Source organism: Watersipora subatra, chromosome 1, assembly GCF_963576615.1.
Source record: "Watersipora subatra chromosome 1, tzWatSuba1.1, whole genome shotgun sequence".
Classification (NCBI taxonomy): domain Eukaryota; kingdom Metazoa; phylum Bryozoa; class Gymnolaemata; order Cheilostomatida; family Watersiporidae; genus Watersipora; species Watersipora subatra.
This window is the reverse complement of record NC_088708.1, coordinates 57159300-57179473: the sequence shown is the minus strand read 5'-3', so window position 1 is coordinate 57179473 and position 20174 is coordinate 57159300. Positions and strand designations below refer to the sequence as shown.

Here is a 20174-nt window from a genome sequence, read left to right as displayed (position 1 = left end):
AGACACTTATTGCGAAACACAATAAAAGTACCAGTACAATTTAACATAGTACATACGAAGCCACTGCTTAGATTGCACTATTGTTGGTTCTTTATTGTTCGAACAGTATGTCTACAAATAGTTTCTTTTTAATAATGACAATGCGTTTTTTAGCAGCAAAAGTTCTGTTGTAGAAAGAGTTGCCATCTTTAGCGCAATTAAGTTAGTTGCATCGTATTTACTATGGCGAATTGCGTTAGTTTTTTTGTGACGCCTAATGTGCCTCGGACTACATATACATGTATATATCTTGAAAGCTACTAGAATCGTGCTCGCTAATAATTTGTTTATCCAATTGAAAGCGTTTCGTTGACGATATCGGTGTGCATGCACAGCTCTGACAATTCTGTGAATTTCAGCTGAATAAGTCTGTGTTTTTTCGTTCATTTCGTGATTTCGGTAGAAAACAACGACAAAATTGGCACAGGTGGCCATACCTTTAAACAGCAAACAAGTTTAACTGACAAACATTTGAACTAAACAATGACGGTAAAGATGAGCTGTAGGAGCATGTAGTTGAATAGAATGGAGATGGAGTACAACCATTGTGATCCCTTAGCTTCTTCACGGTTCACTTTTTGGGGCTTCAGTACTTCATGGGGTAAAACATAGATATTCATTAAAAATTTAAGAAAATTAATATTAATAAAAAGTACCCAAATAAAATATATAAAATATGTAAACTCGCTCATGCTATGACCCAGCAATATCCCTCCGTAAGCATTATTGTAAGGACAGCCATCACAGTTTGTTATTTTTCCATTAGGTTTTGTTAAGGGTAGACGTACAGCATGCACATGACTTGCAAAGCTGTTTACCGAGCTTAAGAAAAAGAGCAAATACTTACAATTAATAAAACTGTGACTTTAAAAATTATTTTGCATTTCGTAAATTTTTAGTTATCGTGGATTTTTACTTATCATGGGACGAACCTGCCCCATTTAACCCTGAAAAGTGAATGATTACTGTAACAGTACACAAACTGCACACTTCGAACCGCCAATCTTGAGAGATATTGAGATGACTCTCACTCGCTCACCACCAAAAGAACGACTAGCTTGTAGCCCATCATTGAAGGAAAAGGCCTACTGACTTATATGTGATTTAGCTCTGCGTTAGAACAATGAGAGAGGAATGCTTTTTAATATTACAGGAAGGTTTTATTACCAGAGTGAGAGTAACTGTCTGCTGATACTTGTTGTGTGGTGCAACAGTTGAAAAATTTTTTTTTCAACTTTCTAGTCAACAGGCAGCAGTGTAGACCAATGCAAATAAATTATCTAATAACAGAGCAGCAAGTCTAAGGTTTGTGATGTGCATAGAGCTAAGATAGTCAGCCATGCTGCCAACAGCTGACCAATGGCGAAAAGAAACAACATACCTGGATGTTGGCAGCAAGGAGTCGAAGCACGGCAGCGGTGTGACTGGCAAATGCTGAAAGACAGCTGAGAAGTGCTGCCTCATTCGAGCTGGAAAGAGCAACAAGAAGTGACTGAGATAGCTTTGTTGCCAGAGATGGGTCAGACGCTAGGGTCCGCTGGGCTATGACAAGCCCTTCCTTAGTGCACTCTTCCTTGCATAACTTCTGCAAACACGAAGGTGAAAAACAGTTTTTTTTGCTGATAAGAAACCAAACTCACCTATAGTTTAATTACATTAATCTGCTCCCTGTTTTGTCTGTCAGCATACACTTAAAGAGGGGCCAAATAAAACTATAATGATCAATGCTGACAAACACATTATTATCAACAATGTAACAAGCTTTAGACAACAAATATCTATGCACAGGAACTTGACAGGTTTGCAGCTAGTCATTTATCCAAATGTTTTGAATAATTTGATATTTAAAAACTGTTACAATGTGTACAGCTACAATAAGTATAGTTCAATGCGTAGTGTTACAACACATACTGTTATAATATGTACTGTTACAACACATACTGTTATAATATGTACTGTTACAACACATACTGTTATAATATGTACTGTTACAACACATACTGTTTTAATGTGTACTGTTACAATACATACTCTTACAATGTGTACTGTTTTAAAACGTATTGTGGGAATGGGCACTGTTACAACGCATACCGTAACAACACATACCGTTACAACGCATACTGTTACAATACGTACTGTTGTGCAACATCAAATAACTATGGTGAAAATGAACACCTCTATTTTGCCGCAGAGGAACAACTGTCATAAACTACCACGGAAGCAATTGCTAATTGACAAATACATAAGATAGAGAAATTTATTTGTGTGAGAGACTTTAGAAAGCGCAGGAAACCTTGTAACAACTGAATTTAAAGACATATTGTGTTGAGGTTAGAACTCAAGATTTCGCTTCAGGCACACTAGAGGTCAAACATATTCTACTACCAAAGTGCAGCATGTAAAACAATATCATCTCTTTCTTAGACCTACGATAACATTTTTAACAGTTCAACTGTTGTCCGCCATTGCAGATGTTGCAACATGCTTAAAAACAGTGAACTTTTAGTATTTAGTAAAGACACTTACTGACACACACACGCGCGCGCACACACACGGGCACACGCACACCAATGCACACACACACGCGCACGCACGAGCGAAATGTATTAGCAACATATTTGTTAAATCCACAAGGTGAGCAGAGAAACTTTCAAAGAAGTTACTCACAGCTTGTACGAATGTGTCAGTATCTGATCCCATCATCTCTACCGGCCTTGATTCCAGCATTGAAAGAGTTCTCACACCAGCTCCACTTTTCCTACTTTTCTCATGCTTAACTTCCTTGGTATCCATAGGCTGAGACGCACCTATCTCTAACACAGCCGCGAGCGAGTCGCCTCCCTCCGCGCCTCTCAACCTCTGTGTGCGCAACAGTTGGCTAAGGTACTGCCGCTGAGGTTCGACACAGTTCTTTACTGCCTGTACGTAGAAAACAATGACTAGAGAAAACAAGTGAAAAACAAACGAAAACCCAGCATGACAACGTAAGTAAAGGATGTTGAAGGAATCACTCAAGAAAAAAGCCCTGGACGTGACCTTCTTGGACATGAAGTCAATATTACGTCTTACTTTACTAATAACAATTTACTAATAACTAAGCACCAAAATAGTAATGAATAATAACGACCGGCAGTGCCTGATAATATCTTTCAGCACCTAATGATGGTACCTGTCAGCACCTAATGATAATATCTGTCAGCACCTAGCGCCTACATCTAGGTACATGTAAACAAAACTCCAACTGAATATTCACCAAGTCTATCTTGAGCACTCCTTTCTTTGTTAAGAAGGACAACACCCCTGCACTCGCCATAAAGCTGCTAGTTTAACGATTGTAGTGGTATAAAACAAACCGTCTCTTTAGTTTATACATACGTAAAATATACCAAGATACACATCAATGACTAGCATCAAATGTGGTTATTGTTGGAACGGTGCAGAGCTGAAAGTGTTAAAACATTTAATTACAAAGTCTAAAGGCAACTGAGTGAAATTTAAATAAATCTGATGCTAGCAATTACCTAAGGCAGAAGATTATATATAGACATGATATACCTGCGAGTCAGCCTTGCAATGTTCATCTATGAGATGCAAAATAGCGTTGACAGAGCTGACAGGAAGTCCAAATAGCTGAAAGAAGACTAGTAACTGCTCGAGTTTCACATCGCTCACAGCTGCAACCGAACAAGACAAAAGAGTATATGTTAAAGAACTACTACTATATGCTACAGTACTACTATATGCTATAGGACTACTATATGCTATAAAACTACTAATATATGCAATAGAACTACTACTATATGTTATAGAACTACTACTATATGCTATAGAACTACTACTATTTGCTATAGAACTACTAATATTTGCTATAGAACTACTACTATATGCTATAGAACTACTACTATTTGCTATAGAACTACTACTATTTGCTATAGAACCACTACTATTTGCTATAGAACTACTACTATTTGCTATAGAACTACTACTATTTGCTATAGAACTACTAATATTTGCTATAGAACTACTACTATTAGCTATAGAACTACTACTATATGCTATAGAACTACTACTATTTGCTATAGAACTACTAATATTTGCTATAGAACTACTACTATTTATTAATCCACTAAACAGGAGATTAAATCTCATGGTTATCTGCTAGTTTCATTTTAAAGGTTGACTTGCAACAAAATTCACATTGCAGTTATTTGGTATCAAGAGATTCACAATGCTTTACTGTGCTGTGTTGTAGGTGCAAAATATGTGAAAACGTTATTACAAGCTCTTAAAACCTAAAAAACGAACAGTTAATTGCAGCCATCAGAAAATGCCGTAGTTTGGAATCCCTTTATTTTGACGACGTACTCGACGCTGTTATTGTTTTGACATGTGATGTTATCACATGAAATGAAAGGTAAATAAAAGGCTCAATATAAAACGTTTCGTAGCACTAGTTTATGACAAACACTTAAGGTGTTACCGGAAAGCCCTTATCCAAAATAGATGCTCGCTACTTTACAGTTTCACTACAGTTTGGTCTAATCATGTAGTCGTAATCTGATGATGTGCTTCCTGCCAAATAGCACGAACCATTTCTGCAGCATTTTTTGACTATCACAGGTGACCAACAGACTCATCATGTTTATCAGAGGATGATATGCACTCATCTGAGCTAAGGATAAAAAATTAAACGAATTTTTACAGTCGGTTTTGAGATATCAGTGCTCAAAGTGACAGCATTACAATGATGATGAAATAGACGCGTAAGGACAATAGACATGGTTTTATTGAATGCGTGAAGTATAATTGTGAAAATATTTCGACAAATGAGGTTGCATGAAAGTGTAAACAGAAGCCATCGTGTTCAACTATGTCCCATTTGAGCCATTTTGGAAAGGGATTCCAACCTACGACGTTTTCGTGATGGCTGCGACTAACTGTTCGTTTTTGAGCTTTTCAAAGCTTGTAATCACATTTCCACATATTTTGCAACTACAACACCGCAAAATAAGACATTGTGAATTTTTTGATACCAAATAACTGTAACATGAATTTTGTTGCAAGTCAACCTTTAAAGACCGTACAAACGAATGCTCAAATTTAAGCTAAGCTATCATATGAGTTTATACTACGCTTCAGGTTGAGTACAGTTTAAAAACTATTCTTAGTGTAAGTGTGCCGGTGTGTTGTATCGCTACACGCTCCATTCAGCTATTTATAGTACATGCATCCGAGTTGGACTTGAAATTTTCATGTCAAAAGAGCTAGTTAATTACTCATCGCAGCAAAAGTTACTGACTACTGTTATTTACATATTAAATAAATACAAGGATTGAAAGGAAATGCTCAAGTCATGTGTTCTTTTTACAAAAAAAATATTAATCCACAATTGCCACAGCACAGTATTAAAATTTGTTTATGATATCTGATAAAAGAATTATCCTTGGACTAAACACTTGACACGCAGCTTAGCATATATAACATTGGGAGATGAGAATATTGACGGGCTGATAGTTAGAATCGCCTCTCTAGATGAAAAGAACCATACACATACATTTAGTATGATCGTTATTTGTGAAGATAGCAAATAGAGCAGCCAAAGCACAACAAGCCCTAGCATGCTAATGCTCGGACAGCTCCTTTCGCCCTTACCCATCCTATATAATACATCTAAAGGCATTATAGGATGAGCAATGGACTGCCTTATCTCCACAAACAGCTGTCATAATGCGCTGAAACTCCAACAAAACTTATGAAAATTGAAACATCAATGAATAATATGACAAATTAGGATAGAATTGGAGTGAACGGAATGAGAGAGATAACTAAAGAGAATTCACTTCATCTAACTCGATTGAGTACATCCCAACATGAATGAATATCAGCAATTGCAACTGAATTACCGTTTCCTAGCAAGCTAACACACGTTATTCGTTAGCTCTTCTGTCTTAGCCTCATTTTTTCATTTCATCTTTCAACCCACACAGTTACATCAGTGAGAAACTCAACTATAATATCTACCTGCAGTGAGAAGCCTCTCATTATTGGATTGAAGCATCTTTTTACGCAGTTCGTCAGTAAAAAGATCAGTGAGCTCAGAATTGGACGGATGACAGCCAACAGGAAGATTGCAGCCAGCTGGAAACCAATGTTCAAGCAAACTAGTTCCACTTGAAAACTCTACAAATAAACAAATGAAATGCCTATATTCAAAATTAAATGCTATTGTGATATATGGTTAATCTAAAATCTGACAAAAACTTATTTTCAAAATGGCTCCCTTCTCTGATAGCGTGAGTCCCTGTGTAGTAAGACAACCAATGGTTAGTACGGTGACAGTATACAAAACTGTTAAACAAATATAGTAACAATCTGTTGGATGTTCGTGTGAATATCCGGTGCATTTGCACACATGGGATGATCATACAGCATTGTAGGGACGCGTGCTAAAGTTGTAAGGATGTGTGCTATGTACTAGTGCATGTAGACACAGATTGCTCTCATAGTCGTAAGTGTAGGTTGTGCTTTTTCGAGCCTTGCCGATTATTATTTTTATTTGAATATACTTTACTATCGGGACTATGGGGTACAGTCAGGTCGTGGTGTAGGTGGTGGTCAAGTCTAAACTAATTCTTTTTCTCAATTTCTTTTCTGACTGCATTTTTTAGTTTTCTTGTTTTGTGACAACATAATATTCCTAAAATTTGTATAAATAAAATTGACTTATATTTGTCATATGAAATAAAATGCCAAAATATTACAGAGTATGGACTACGATGAACTTAGGCTCTATTGAAATATCAGCTACCGTAATATTTTTGAGCAAACAATGGTTGAACAATAAAAACAAACCTGCAAGGTTTTTAATAGACAACACTTCCATCATGGCATGAACAATCCTCAAGTGAAGAATGACCACCTGTCCACTGTGCCACTGGACCATCACGGAAGACGACTTGTCCCGCTACAATACAATATGACCCTTCATCGCAGCAACCACACATATCAAACATGCGCGTATACACGAAGTTGAAATCCTTGAAACTGGATGCACGCAACTGCGAGGAATCCATAACTACTTGCCCATTCATACGCAACAGTACGAGTCACAGCGTCTTCCATGAAGTTTGAGTAGGCGGTGAGAAGGAGCTTACAGATTTCTTTATTGGCGAACAGTTGCTTGCGAAGGGACGACCGACTGCATAACACTTCGGATAGGACCTACATATTGTGGAAAAATCTTAGGAGATAATCAACAAACTCGATATTAGCATCTCATCCGCAGACATGAACCAACCACAGCTGGCTGTAAGCATACACAACAGTGAACTTGCTCCAAGAACTAGCAAGTTGGATGCCATAAGATGTGCAAGAAAATGTCATTTTATGGCTAAAATAACCGCGTAACACAATATTTAGAGTGGTTTCAAAAAGTGATCAACATCTTATTGCGCTATAACAATTACAGCATCTTTATTTATAACTTTTTGAAGTGTAAAGGAGAATAAATGGAATAGTTATTATAAATAGATTTTAAATTTGCAGAAACACATAAAAACCTATCTACTAGGAAATACATTTATATTGCTTAAAAATATAAATTTCTAAACAGCTACCAATTAAACATTTAAAAACATGTTACAGTACAGGTGCACACAATTCAAAATTTCAAATAGTTTCATTGCAATGACAAAGTAATAATCTTCCAGAAAAAAATTACCTGCTATTTCTTGGTTGACAGCAATTATAAAATATACATATTTACCAAATAATAAAACACTAGCAAGCCTACAGACCATGAGATCAACCCAACACATAGTCTCATTCCTCACCATTCAAATAATCAACGAAATGATGCCCTTCTGGATTAATGTCTAGGTTTTACACTTTAATGCTTTCATCATCATTTCTGTTTTACATGACTTGAACTGATAATGACATGCTGCCAGTACACAAATACACACGGGTAGAAGGCAGCGAAGCTATGAAAGTTTAGCCACAAAGAAGAGCTAATTTATAATGCAAATACATGGATAACTTGGATAACCTTTTGGCCGAACTTAATGTTTTTGATCGGTGCCATGTCAACACGTATGTCAACATTTATGACATACATCCGAGTTAAATCAGTCGGTATTTCACCGACTTGAAATAATAAGTTTCATTTAAGTATCATAACTATAGATCAAATATATAAGGAATAAAGCAAAATATTTAATTGAACACAGCAATGCTGTTTAAAAGGCAGGCCCACCAGCATGGTCTCAGACGGTTCTTTCCTGTAGAGCTGAGACTCCAGGAGATATGTGATGTATGCTGTGATCACTTCAATCTTCATCTCAACAGACAATGCCTGCACAACAAACCATTTACAATTTTACTATTTTTCATGAGATAATCTTGTCATTGTAGAGTGACGATTATTATCCAAAGTCCTATCAAATTCTGCACCCTAACAATACCGCTCATATCAATGCTTTCAATAATTTGGTTTTATCCTTTTAAAACCACGATATTATTATAATCTATAGCAGCACAGAAAATGATTGACTGACCCGTTTTCATATCTCAAACACGCTGCTGTTAGATTTAACAAGACTAGATCGATAAGCTAAAATCAGATTAACTCCAAAAAATAACTCCAACAATGTTATGCCTATGTCAGAAGGGTTTTAGGTTTCATCACAAATAATGAGCTACTCACATTAAAAACGCACTCAATGATACATTATAAGTGTCCATTACACAGAAAAGAAAAATGTTACAGGAAATAATATCTACAAATTATTTCTTATGCTATGGTGTTTTCGCTACAGCATCAAAATCTTGTCCGAGTTCGTCAGGCATAGCTACTTATGCTTTCTCTCACCTACACCTCGCGGTTTATCTTGTCCGAGCTCACAAGGCCTACCTACCTCTGCTTTCTCTCACCTACACCTCGTGGTTTATCTTGTCCGAGCTCGCAAGTCATAACTACCTCTGCTTTCTCTCACCTACACCTCGTGGTTTATCTTGTCCGAGCTCGCAAGTCATAACTACCTCTGCTTTCTCTCACCTACACCTCGTGGTTTATCTTGTCCGAGCTCGCAAGTCATAACTACCTCTGCTTTCTCTCACCTACACCTCGTGGTTTATCTTGTCCGAGCTCGCAAGTCATAACTACCTCTGCTTTCTCTCACCTACACCTCGTGGTTTATCTTGTCCGAGCTCGCAAGGCATAACTACCTCTGCTTTCTCTCACCTACACCTTGTGGTTTATCTTGTCCGAGCTCGCAAGGCATAACTACCTCTGCTTTCTCTCACCTACACCTCGTGGTTTATCTTGTCCGAGCTCGCAAGTCATAACTACCTCTGCTTTCTCTCACCTACACCTCGCGGTTTATCTTGTCCGAGCTCGCAAGGCATAACTACCTGTGTTTTCTCTCACCTACACCTCGTGGTTTATCTTGTCCGAGCTCGCAAGTCATAACTACCTCTGCTTTCTCTCACCTACACCTCGTGGTTTATCTTGTCCGAGCTCGCAAGGCATAACTACCTCTGCTTTCTCTCACCTACACCTCGTGGTTTATCTTGTCCGAGCTCGCAAGTCATAACTACCTCTGCTTTCTCTCACCTACACCTCGTGGTTTATCTTGTCCGAGCTCGCAAGGCATAACTACCTGTGTTTTCTCTCACCTACACCTCGTGGTTTATCTTGTCCGAGCTCGCAAGGCATAACTACCTCTACTTTCTCTCACCTACACCTCGTGGTTTATCTTGTCCGAGCTCGCAAGGCATAACTACCTCTGCTTTCTCTCACCTACACCTCGTGGTTTATCTTGTCCGAGCTCGCAAGTCATAACTATCTCTGCTTTCTCTCACCTACACCTCGTGGTTTATCTTGTCTGAGCTCGCAAGTCATAACTACCTCTGCTTTTTCTCACCTACACCTCGTGGTTTATCTTGTTCGAGCTCGCAAGGCATAACTACCTGTGTTTTCTCTCACCTACACCTCGTGGTTTATCTTGTCCGAGCTCGCAAGGCATAACTACACTACCTCTGCTTTCTCTCACCTACACCCCATGGTTCTCCAACCCTTTTGCAGATTTTGGGTATTGAGAGAGTTACCTAGCTCAATTTAAATTATATGGTGCCCAAGCATATGTAAAAAAATAGCTAGGTGGGGTTATCATATGCATCACTCATCACACCATTGGCACTCTCCTCCTAATCAACTGATGAGAAAATCTTAGCCTCAGAATAAAAGTAGAGACAATAATCATGTTGTGGGGCCACAGAAAACACCCTAAACAGATTAACAGTGAATATCACTGATAACACCATCTTGACTGCTTCAAGCAATATATCTGCAAGCAGCCGTGTCAAGACCAGCATGTACTATCTTTTCTAACTCTTCACATTACATAATTACACCATGATGCAACCACAATAATTAATCTTACAAACAACCCTTGAAAAGCCTTAGAGCCTAACCTCATGGAGGGACTCCTGAATGACAGTCGCAATGACAGGGAAAAGTTTTAATTCAGCTATATTTATGAGTAGCCACTCGAACTCGTCCACCTGCGTGTTGATGTCAATATCCATTGCCTGCTGTGTGACAGCATCCACGAACATGGCTCGCATTGCCTGTGATGAAACAGAGTGTATAGTGTGACAATACTGAGGGTTGACAGCCTCCCTAACTCCGCTAATCTCTGTTGGTGATTCATTTATGATAGAAACAAACTTGTACACAATAAAATAAAAATGCTTAGCTTATAAACATGAAAGAATTTTAGGCTGATATCTAAAAACTAAACCTTGACTACGACTACTAATTGATCCGAATAGGTGATACTACCAAGAGTTAAAACTTAACGAGGAAAAAGTATTATTCATGAGTATATAATGTGTATATAATGTGTATACAATATAATGTGTATACAATATGCATATAACACGTATATAGTATATAATATATGCATAATATAATGTGCATATAATGTAATGTGCATATAATGTAATGTGTATATAATGTAATGTGTATATAATATAATGTGTATATAATATAATGCGTATATAACGCTTATATAATGCGTATATAAGATGTATTTATAATATTTAAACTAGCTGTAATCTACTAACAATGTTACCTACATGAAATTGAAAAAAACTCAAAAACAATTCATATGAAAACGTGCCATTCCTAGTCCTAACAAGTTTAAACACGATGCTTGTCTCATGATTGCCGAGTTAATGATTAAAGAACGCTGAAGGCTGATGTTCACCTCTCCGTTGAGATTGCCTGACTAAAACAACATACATGCAGATGTCTCAAACAATACTATAACATACTTCTACCACAATAGAATGACAGTGAGTGGTTCCCGTAGCTACCACAATACAATGACAGTGAGTGGTTCCTGTAGCTACCACAATACAATGACAGTGAGTGGTTCCTGTAGCTACCACAATACAATGACAGTGAGTAGTTCCTGTAGCTACCACAATACAATGACAGTGAGTAGTTCCTGTAGCTACAACAATACAATGACAGTGAGTGGTTCCCGTAGCTACCACAATACAATGACAGTGAGTGGTTCCTGTAGCTACCACAATACAATGACAGTGAGTAGTTCCTGTAGCTACCACAATGCAATGACAGTGAGTGGTTCCTGTAGCTACCACAATACAATGACAGTGAGTAGTTCCTGTAGCTACCACAATGCAATGACAGTGATTAGTTCCTGTAGCTACCACAATACAATGACAGTGAGTGGTTCCTATAGCTACCATAATACAATGACAGTGAGTAGTTCCTGTAGCTACCACAATACAATGACAGTGAGTAGTTCCTGTAGCTACCACAATACAATGACAGTGAGTAGTTCCTGTAGCTACCAAATACAATGACAGTGAGTAGTGGCTGTAGCTACCACAATACAATGACAGTGAGTGGTTCCTGTAGCTACCGCAATACAAAGACAGTGAGTGGTTCCTGTAGCTACCACAATACAATGACCGTGATTAGTTCCTGTAGCAACCACAATACAATGACAGTGATTAGTTCCTGTAGCTACCACAATACAATGACAGTGAGTAGTTCCTATAGCTACCATAATACAATGACAGTGAGTAGTTCCTGTAGCTACCACAATACAATGTCAGTGAATGATTCCTGTAGCTACCACAATACAACGACAGTGAGTGGTTCCTGTAGCTACCGCAATACAAAGACAGTCAGTGGTTTCTGTCGCTATAGTTTTTGTACCAGGTTACTTAATTAAGGCTTTCACGCAGCATAGCATTCTCCGATATTCATGTAAACTCGTAAGCTGAAACCATGTTTACCAGGGAATGTACCAAACCTTATGAGATCAGTCGTCCTAATAAACTCGATTACCCCAGCTTATTGTTAGCTGAACTGTGTCACTGTGCCCTATTGAATATTCTATGTAAACAACACAGCCCCGTGTGGTGTCAGTTTAGTGCAAACATTTCTAATCTAAACTGAACTCTACATATTATATCTTTAACCTAAATGCTTGAGTGGCATCATTAAACAATTGCAGTCACTGTCAATCGCTTGCGAAAAAGAATATGGATGACTTTTTCTACAAATAAAGAATTAAAATTTAAAATTACAAGATATTGCAAACCTTAATAGCCAGATTCCTAGTCATAGCAGAAGGTGAATGGAGCCTCTCAAAGAAATATTTAATGACAGCAACAGCAGCGGCCTCTCCATCGCTGTCATTTGTCTGCTGAATTATAGTCTGCAGCCGATGAAGGAGTCGATCATAACGAGCTATCTTCTGTGAACAAGAATAATAAATTCAGAAACAGACAGCTCACCTTTGTAAGGTACAAGGACTCCAGGAGTTTGGCGATCCTAAGTTCAATAAGCCTGGTAACACAACTTCTCATGAAAATATCACATTCTTTATAACTAAAGCAAAATATCATGGAAATGTTACAAAAGATAAGACAGACAAATTTGACAATTATATTTTTAAAGAAGCAACCAATTTGTTCTTCTCATGTAAGTAAAAACTCAACTCTAAGATGCCTCTCTGGACATATCATTTGCTTGATGAGTAGCTCAGGTATAGTATAATAAACAATGTGTCATTTATCTATCAGTAGTTCACATACCATAAGCAGGAAAAATTAAAAAACTTCGATATTTTTCTGATTTTAGGTGGGTTAAGATAGAAAATGTCACATTTTGTTTTCGAAATATTTAAACCTTGAAAGATAAAAACTTAGAACTGAGCAGAAAAACCTTGCCAACGTTCTAAACTCTGCAGTGATGACAGAACATGGCCTTGATTCACTAGCAAAATGCACCTATAGATATTTGGTTCAGCAACAAAGTACCTACAATTTGATCACGAACACAAGCTCATCACAAAGTGACTGATAGCGATGATTCTATAATACTCCATATTTTGTATATAATTTAATAATAAATTACTCTAAAAAAAACAAAAGTGTTTCCCAACACTGGATTTTGCAAAGGGTTATTTACATTTACAATGACTCAAAAAAAGAATTTACGAGTAGAAAGGCATCTGTAACTGGTGAATACTGTAGCTGACAAACCTGAGCTGGCTTTCCTTTTTGCTCATCCGCCTTGCTATCATCTGATGATGTTAGCAAGAATTCACACAAGCATTGTATGGGAAGGACATCTAGAGAGCCCTCACTAGACTCAACCAACTCTGAGAGCCAAGGCATTGCTTTAGTTGTACCCTGTTAACACACTATTACACGTAATCTTACTTCATCTTCATGTAAATAATAGCACCAACACTGGAACAACAACTTCAGTACATCATTGTCATACTAATATACAGCTCGTGTTTTCCACTGCTAATATTATTAAGAGTTACGCAGCCCTGTAATTAATTGAGAAGATAACTGCAATGCTTCCTTCAGCGTTCTTTACAGATACAACAAAACAATGCGCTACTTTGGATTAGACTCAGCAAGAAAAGCTGGTATTAATGACCATAAAGAAACTGAGCACCTGTTTTTGGATGACTTCCAGGAGAAAGTCAGGGTTTCTGCTCTTTGAAAGCATGTGACCAAGATGTAATGAAGAGTTTAAGCTCTTTAGATCTTCAATAACCTTGGGAGGCATCCGTCGTGCCGGGCCCCTGCAACACCCCCTCGTTAAGGCTACAGTCTTACTAATCACAACCTAACAAACTATTTACACAGCAGGCATCTCAACATACTTCAAATACATGATGCGCATTTAAATTGTGAGCTTTTCTTTTTCGGGAAGTGCCATATTACTATAAAAAGCAGATTAAATATTTTAAAATGCGTGTTTAGTGTTAAATGATAGCAAAATTTAAAATAATATATCATTTATATGAATGTATATAAATAAGCACATAAAAATAAAACTAAGTACAGACATTCAAGATGCCGAAGCATACGGATTTCCTAAGCAGCAATGATGAAGCAATTGATGGAGAAATTAACAAACACAATCTACAGCCTAAAACGAGAAATGTCTGAACTCACATGGCATTCATGCTGATGAGCTCAGAGAGAAGAAGGCTGTTGCTCTCTGTTATAGGCACCTTACTCGTAGCGGCAGCGAGGTGACCTTCAAACTCTAAGATCTCGTGCTTCTCCAACTCAATAATCTACATGAGTACCATAGAAGCACCTTGCACTCAGCGCCGCACACAACTGCCATAAGGATCAGGTAGAAGCTTGTTTTGAAAACTGCCACTATTATACTGGCCACCCAATGTGACTCCAAAAAGGTCAATCATGAGCTGAATATAATTTTTTTCTTGTGCAAGACTTATGCTCAAAAAGTACGCTATGACATATGGTCTTTTAGAACATTTCGTGAAGCAATGAGATATATGGCAATGCTGTTTGTGCTAATGATGAAACATATGAACAGTGCGGTTAACAATAACACAATCTATTTCATAAGTTAATCTAAGAAAATTGAATCCTAGAAATAGCTGATGAGACAGAGATCATGGTAGAATCATTGTAGTACTGTTGAACATCATCCACTGCTAGTAGATGGCTCACTATAACTGCTCGACTGCTAGTAGATGGCTCACTATAACTGCTCGACTGCTAGTAGATGGCTCACTATAACTGCTCGCCTGCTAGTAGATGGCTCACTATAACTGCTCGACTGCTAGTAGATGGCTCACTATAACTGCTCGACTGCTAGTAGATGGCTCACTATAACTGCTCCACTGCTAGTAGATGGCTCACTATAACTGCTCCACTGCTAGTAGATGGCTCACTATAACTGCTCCACTGCTAGAAAAGGGCCCACTATAACTGCTCCACTACCAGTAGAAGACCCACTATAACTGGTCCACTGCTAGTAGAGGACCCACTACAACTGCTCCACTGCTAGTAAAAGGCCCACTATAACTGCTCCACCGCTAGAAAACGGCTCACTATAACTGCCCCACTACTAGTAGAGGACCAACTATAACTGCCCCACTACTAGTAGAGGACCAACTATAACTGCTCTACTGGTAATAGAGAACCTACTATAATGTTTTCCTGCTGGTAGAGAGATATCAGCTTGATTAGGCAAGAGAAAGAAAAACGTTTGGGAATTAAGAAGATGGAAACTGTTATTTCAGGAGTGGTTGTTGGTTACACAGATACTGTACTAAAAACTGTTAGTATCTTTTGAGATACGTATGAGATTCAAGCAGCTGAGTATAATTTCGTGGACATCTTTACGTGAGCTAGTAATATCACTCGCCAACCAGACAACCTGAAGTAGACATGAAAGCTAATTTACCCCACAATCAAAATACTGTAGTCTAGTAGATTTATTGCATGATAAAGAATGAGATAGTTATTTTTGAAATAGTAGCTGAATGGTATAAGGTGATTGTAGAACAAGTGTAAAAATAAGACATCTTGCACATATGCAAGATGTCTTATCCATATCGTCAAAATAAACTTTTAAAATACTTTAATTAAACCTACCAAAATAGTGTGAGTAAGCTACATGCCTGTCAGCGTTCAACAGCCGTTATAGAATTCAGTAGCCTACCTGCCTTTCCTGAGCATTCATGCGTTCAAATGCATCACCGGAAGTCACAGGAGGGAAGGAGTAAACATTTGTCATTACCATTTCCATCATCATCTCCAATGTTGGGTACAGCTTCCATATGTGCTTGGCTATGATTAAAAAGTGACCTCAAATTGGTCCTTACTCTATGAAGAATTGTTAGGCACTTTTACATACTATTCTACTATTTTAAATCATGAATAGTGAACCCCTGAATTACGATGTCCCTATTATACAGTTTTTTCGCCTTAAGATGTCATGCACAATGTTTTTTCTTCCCCGTCATACGACAGTTTTTCGCGATATGACATCAACAAAAATATCTCTCGAAATTCAAATTTGGCAGTCGGTGTGCTGATTAAGTCAGAATAACAAAGATGCCGATATTCTAATCGCCGGCCGAAATCTTTCTCACAACGTCTAAAAGAGATACAATGCTCATTCTCTCCCAGCTCAGCATTATTCGTTAAAACTTAGAGTAAAAACGAAAACAGACAGATAATAAAATTGTAGATGATGACAAAATTAAAGTTTAGTTTAGTAAGATACATACCAAAACTTAGCTTTAAGTATGCGTTTAGTCAGTTAAATTCATTTAAGTTAAATTTAAAAGTCTGTCTCGGAAGTAAGAACTCCTTATGGTACATTGTAATATTACATTTTACTGCAAATCATAATCAATAAATACACTAGAGTTACCATAGGTGACTCTAGTGTAATTACCGTAGGTAGTTACACTAGAGGTTTAAACTAGTGTTTTTACCTCTAGTTTAAACTAGTGTTTAAACTAGAGTTACTACCATACTAGTTACACTACCGTAGGTAACTTTAGTTACTATAGGTTAGCATACTATTTCATTAATAACTTTTAATATGTACAGTGCGCATATAAAATTTTGTTATGTTTTACTAGGGGGTGTTTGCATTAGATAATTACTATGGGTTTCTATAATTCTCTATACGATATTTTCGCCTTATGATGCCAACACAGAAATGAAAAGCAAATTATGGTCCACGTTAACAGAGCGCCGTTAATACTCACCAGAAATCTGTCCTTGGTAGTTGAAGCCATTTGTCATATGCAAATGATTAACAATGGAAATCAAAGTATCAATGAGTAAATAACATCCTTCAGTTAGTTTTATTTCGCATGTAGAAAATTGTATAACTAGAAATAAGTACTGGTTCAATTTTTATTGATTGTTTAAAAATGGGTTTTGATTGATCGATGGCCAAAAGTACACCGGGCCTTCGGTTTATTGTTAACAGATGAGTTACACAAACAATTTTTTGCAATTTCCTTTAACGAGTTTAGCAAAGAAGCTGCATTTTGCTGCTGCCTATTGTAAACCCGTCTTTCATTAGACACATAATAGATCCATGACAAGGATGGCAGACGCAACTAAACACTAATAATGAACTGACGTTGCATTTTACATAAATATTGTGGCACCTCTGTTCATCTACTACAACTCTAGCTGTTATGAAATAGCATTACACCTGCACACGTTTAATAGATTTTTCTAAAATGGGATAGCTATGCTGAACCCACAGGTAATCTGATGGTGACACTTGGTCAGTTTAGCATGCTGTACAAAATGATGTCAGAAGTTTGTGCCAATGGCCCAATGGTGCCAATACAGCCAAGCTAAAAATTATGAAGACTGACCGAAGGTGACCGGATTGAAGGCGGCAATGATGAGCATGAGCAACCACGATTTCCAGTACATAGAGAGTATAGCCAGATGAGGAGGCTTATATCCAGCGGGTAGAATTATATTATCTGGATGGTAATAGACGGGTACAGCAAGAAGCAGCTTTACCAGGTCAAGGTTTTCTATCACCAAAGCAGGATAGTCTGCAAAAAACATAGTTCTCAAATAAGGCATGAAAAAAGATAAATGTATGATTAAAGCACATTGTGAAACACTTCAACAGCCATTGGACTATTTTAACTACATGTATTTGCAGGTAGAATGCTAGGTCAGCTTATGGAATTCTGACTCTATATATTAGACAACTTCACATATTGGAAAACTCAAAAGGTTGGACGACTCCAAATAGTAAACAACTAACTTTTTTAAGAGATGGCTTTATGAATACAATGTTTATTTATGGTAGAGTTACAATTCTCGAGCAACTAACATGTGCTTTGTTAAGCGTACATTTGCAAGCTATGACATACACCTGTGTAAATTGGATCAGCCATAAAAACACAATAATATGAACTATATGTACGTAATCTGATTAGGCTAAACAATTTTAGTGACTCTAATTGAAATGGATTACTAAGTCAGACTATACATTAAGTGTGATTAAATGAAAAACAAACCAATAGTTAATGAGGATTCAGACCTACATAAATGATTGAGTTCCTTCAAATAAATTCTGCTAATCCTTTTTATTTGCTCAAAGCAATCAAGGCTGAATAGTGGATAAAAATAAACAACCCTACAGTTCAAATAGAAAAGTGATGGATAATAGAAGAATAAAGAGCAGGAAGGAATAGTGGTGGAGGGTTAGAGAGGAATAGTGGTGGAGAGTTAGAGAGGAGTAGTGGTGGAGGGTTAGAGAAGAATAGTGGTGGAGGGTTAGAGAGGAATAGTGGTGAAGGATTAGAGAGGAATAGTGGTGGAGGGTTAGAGATGAATAGTGGTGGAGGGTTAGAGAGGAGTAGTGGTGGAGGGTTAGAGAGGAGTAGTGGTGGAGGGTTAGAGAGGAATAGTGGTGGAGGGTTAGAGAGGAATAGTGGTGGAGGGTTAGAGAGGAATAGTGGTGGAGGGTTAGAGAGGAGTAGTGATGGAGGGTTAGAGAGGAGTAGTGGTGGAGGGTTAGAGAGGAATAGTGGTGGAGGGTTAAAGAGGAGTAGTGGTGGAGGGTTAGAGAAGAGTAGTGGTGGAGGGTTAGAGAGGAATAGTGGTGCGTGTGCAGAAACATATTGAGTTATACTTATCAAAAGATAAATGGTTCCGAGTACATATAATCGCTTTGAAAACTTGTTATTTTTTTATCCCACGACCAAATGAGCGGAGCAAAGTTTGAGAGGTTTTATGATAAATGCATGTGCACACAACTTACGAAAATTAATCATCAACAACGTCGCAAACCCTCGGTTCGAAATCTCACCAACAAATTTAACCATCGTTTTGTAGAATCGTTTAAGTATAATAACGATACAAAACACATATAAACCTATTCAAATATATTACCAAGTCTTTGAAAAGTGTCGAAAGTATCTTAAAACTTACCCATCTGATCGGATTATACACAAATAGAGAGATTTACTTGGCCGAAAATCGTTATTAAAACTTGCTAAGCCTTACTTTTATCAAAGTTAAGACCGGAAATTGAAACGCCGAGCGACAGAGAATAGAACGATTAAGTCGTGCGCATTTCACGAAAAAATAACGTGCACATTTCACCAGTCTATAGCATTGTCGAATTGCCGAAGGTTTCTGTAATTAACGTAGGAGTACTAAAATCATTTCATTTTTGCCGATTTCCAAGTAACTGACATTTTAGACACTTTTGAGTACTTTGGTATTCTAACTGATGTCCAACGCAGTGTAAGTAAAGGAAATGACGATTATATTTTTTTCTAACGATTCTTATGAGATTATTACAATATTTAATTATAAGTTTGGATGACTACAGAACAATGACTACGTAGTACAGATTTTCTATAAATCTATATAAATATCGCAACTTCTTGATATTGTTAGCTATGATGTTTTGAAATGTAAACAAAATTGTGCATTGGTTTTATATTATTACTATATTAATAATATTGGTTATTTTAATAATATCAGTGCATTTTACTTCTAATATTGGCCAATATTGCATTTCTCCTATTGCAGGGAGAAAGATATAAACATATAATTTTTTCCTTTCATTATTGCTATTTGTTGTATATAATAACACCCACACCCAGTACATTACAGCTACCATTGCAGTTATCCTATTGCACTGCAGTGCCATTCGACTGCTAATATTGCATTTCTCAACCATCAGTACCCTTTCTTTTTTTCCAATATCACTTTGGTCGTGGGCTGTATGATAGTGGAATTTC

At 37.4% G+C, this 20174-nt stretch overlaps 1 protein-coding gene across 1 annotated transcript in view; it reads right to left on the bottom strand.

The window, feature by feature from the left end:
* The window catches only part of LOC137389456 (integrator complex subunit 1-like), a 53748-nt gene that overhangs the window by 15559 nt on the left and 18015 nt on the right, over positions 1–20174 (bottom strand). The window contains exons 14-27 of the mRNA XM_068075498.1: positions 17775–17963; positions 16088–16215; positions 14560–14684; positions 14054–14183; positions 13627–13776; positions 12681–12836; positions 10513–10668; positions 8294–8392; positions 7123–7260; positions 6892–7003; positions 6061–6219; positions 3595–3713; positions 2707–2958; positions 1421–1624 (exon numbers count right to left, since the gene is read on the bottom strand). Of these exons, the coding sequence (XP_067931599.1) occupies positions 1421–1624; positions 2707–2958; positions 3595–3713; positions 6061–6219; positions 6892–7003; positions 7123–7260; positions 8294–8392; positions 10513–10668; positions 12681–12836; positions 13627–13776; positions 14054–14183; positions 14560–14684; positions 16088–16215; positions 17775–17963 (2117 nt within the window). The remainder of the gene's footprint in view (positions 1–1420; positions 1625–2706; positions 2959–3594; positions 3714–6060; positions 6220–6891; positions 7004–7122; positions 7261–8293; positions 8393–10512; positions 10669–12680; positions 12837–13626; positions 13777–14053; positions 14184–14559; positions 14685–16087; positions 16216–17774; positions 17964–20174) is intronic.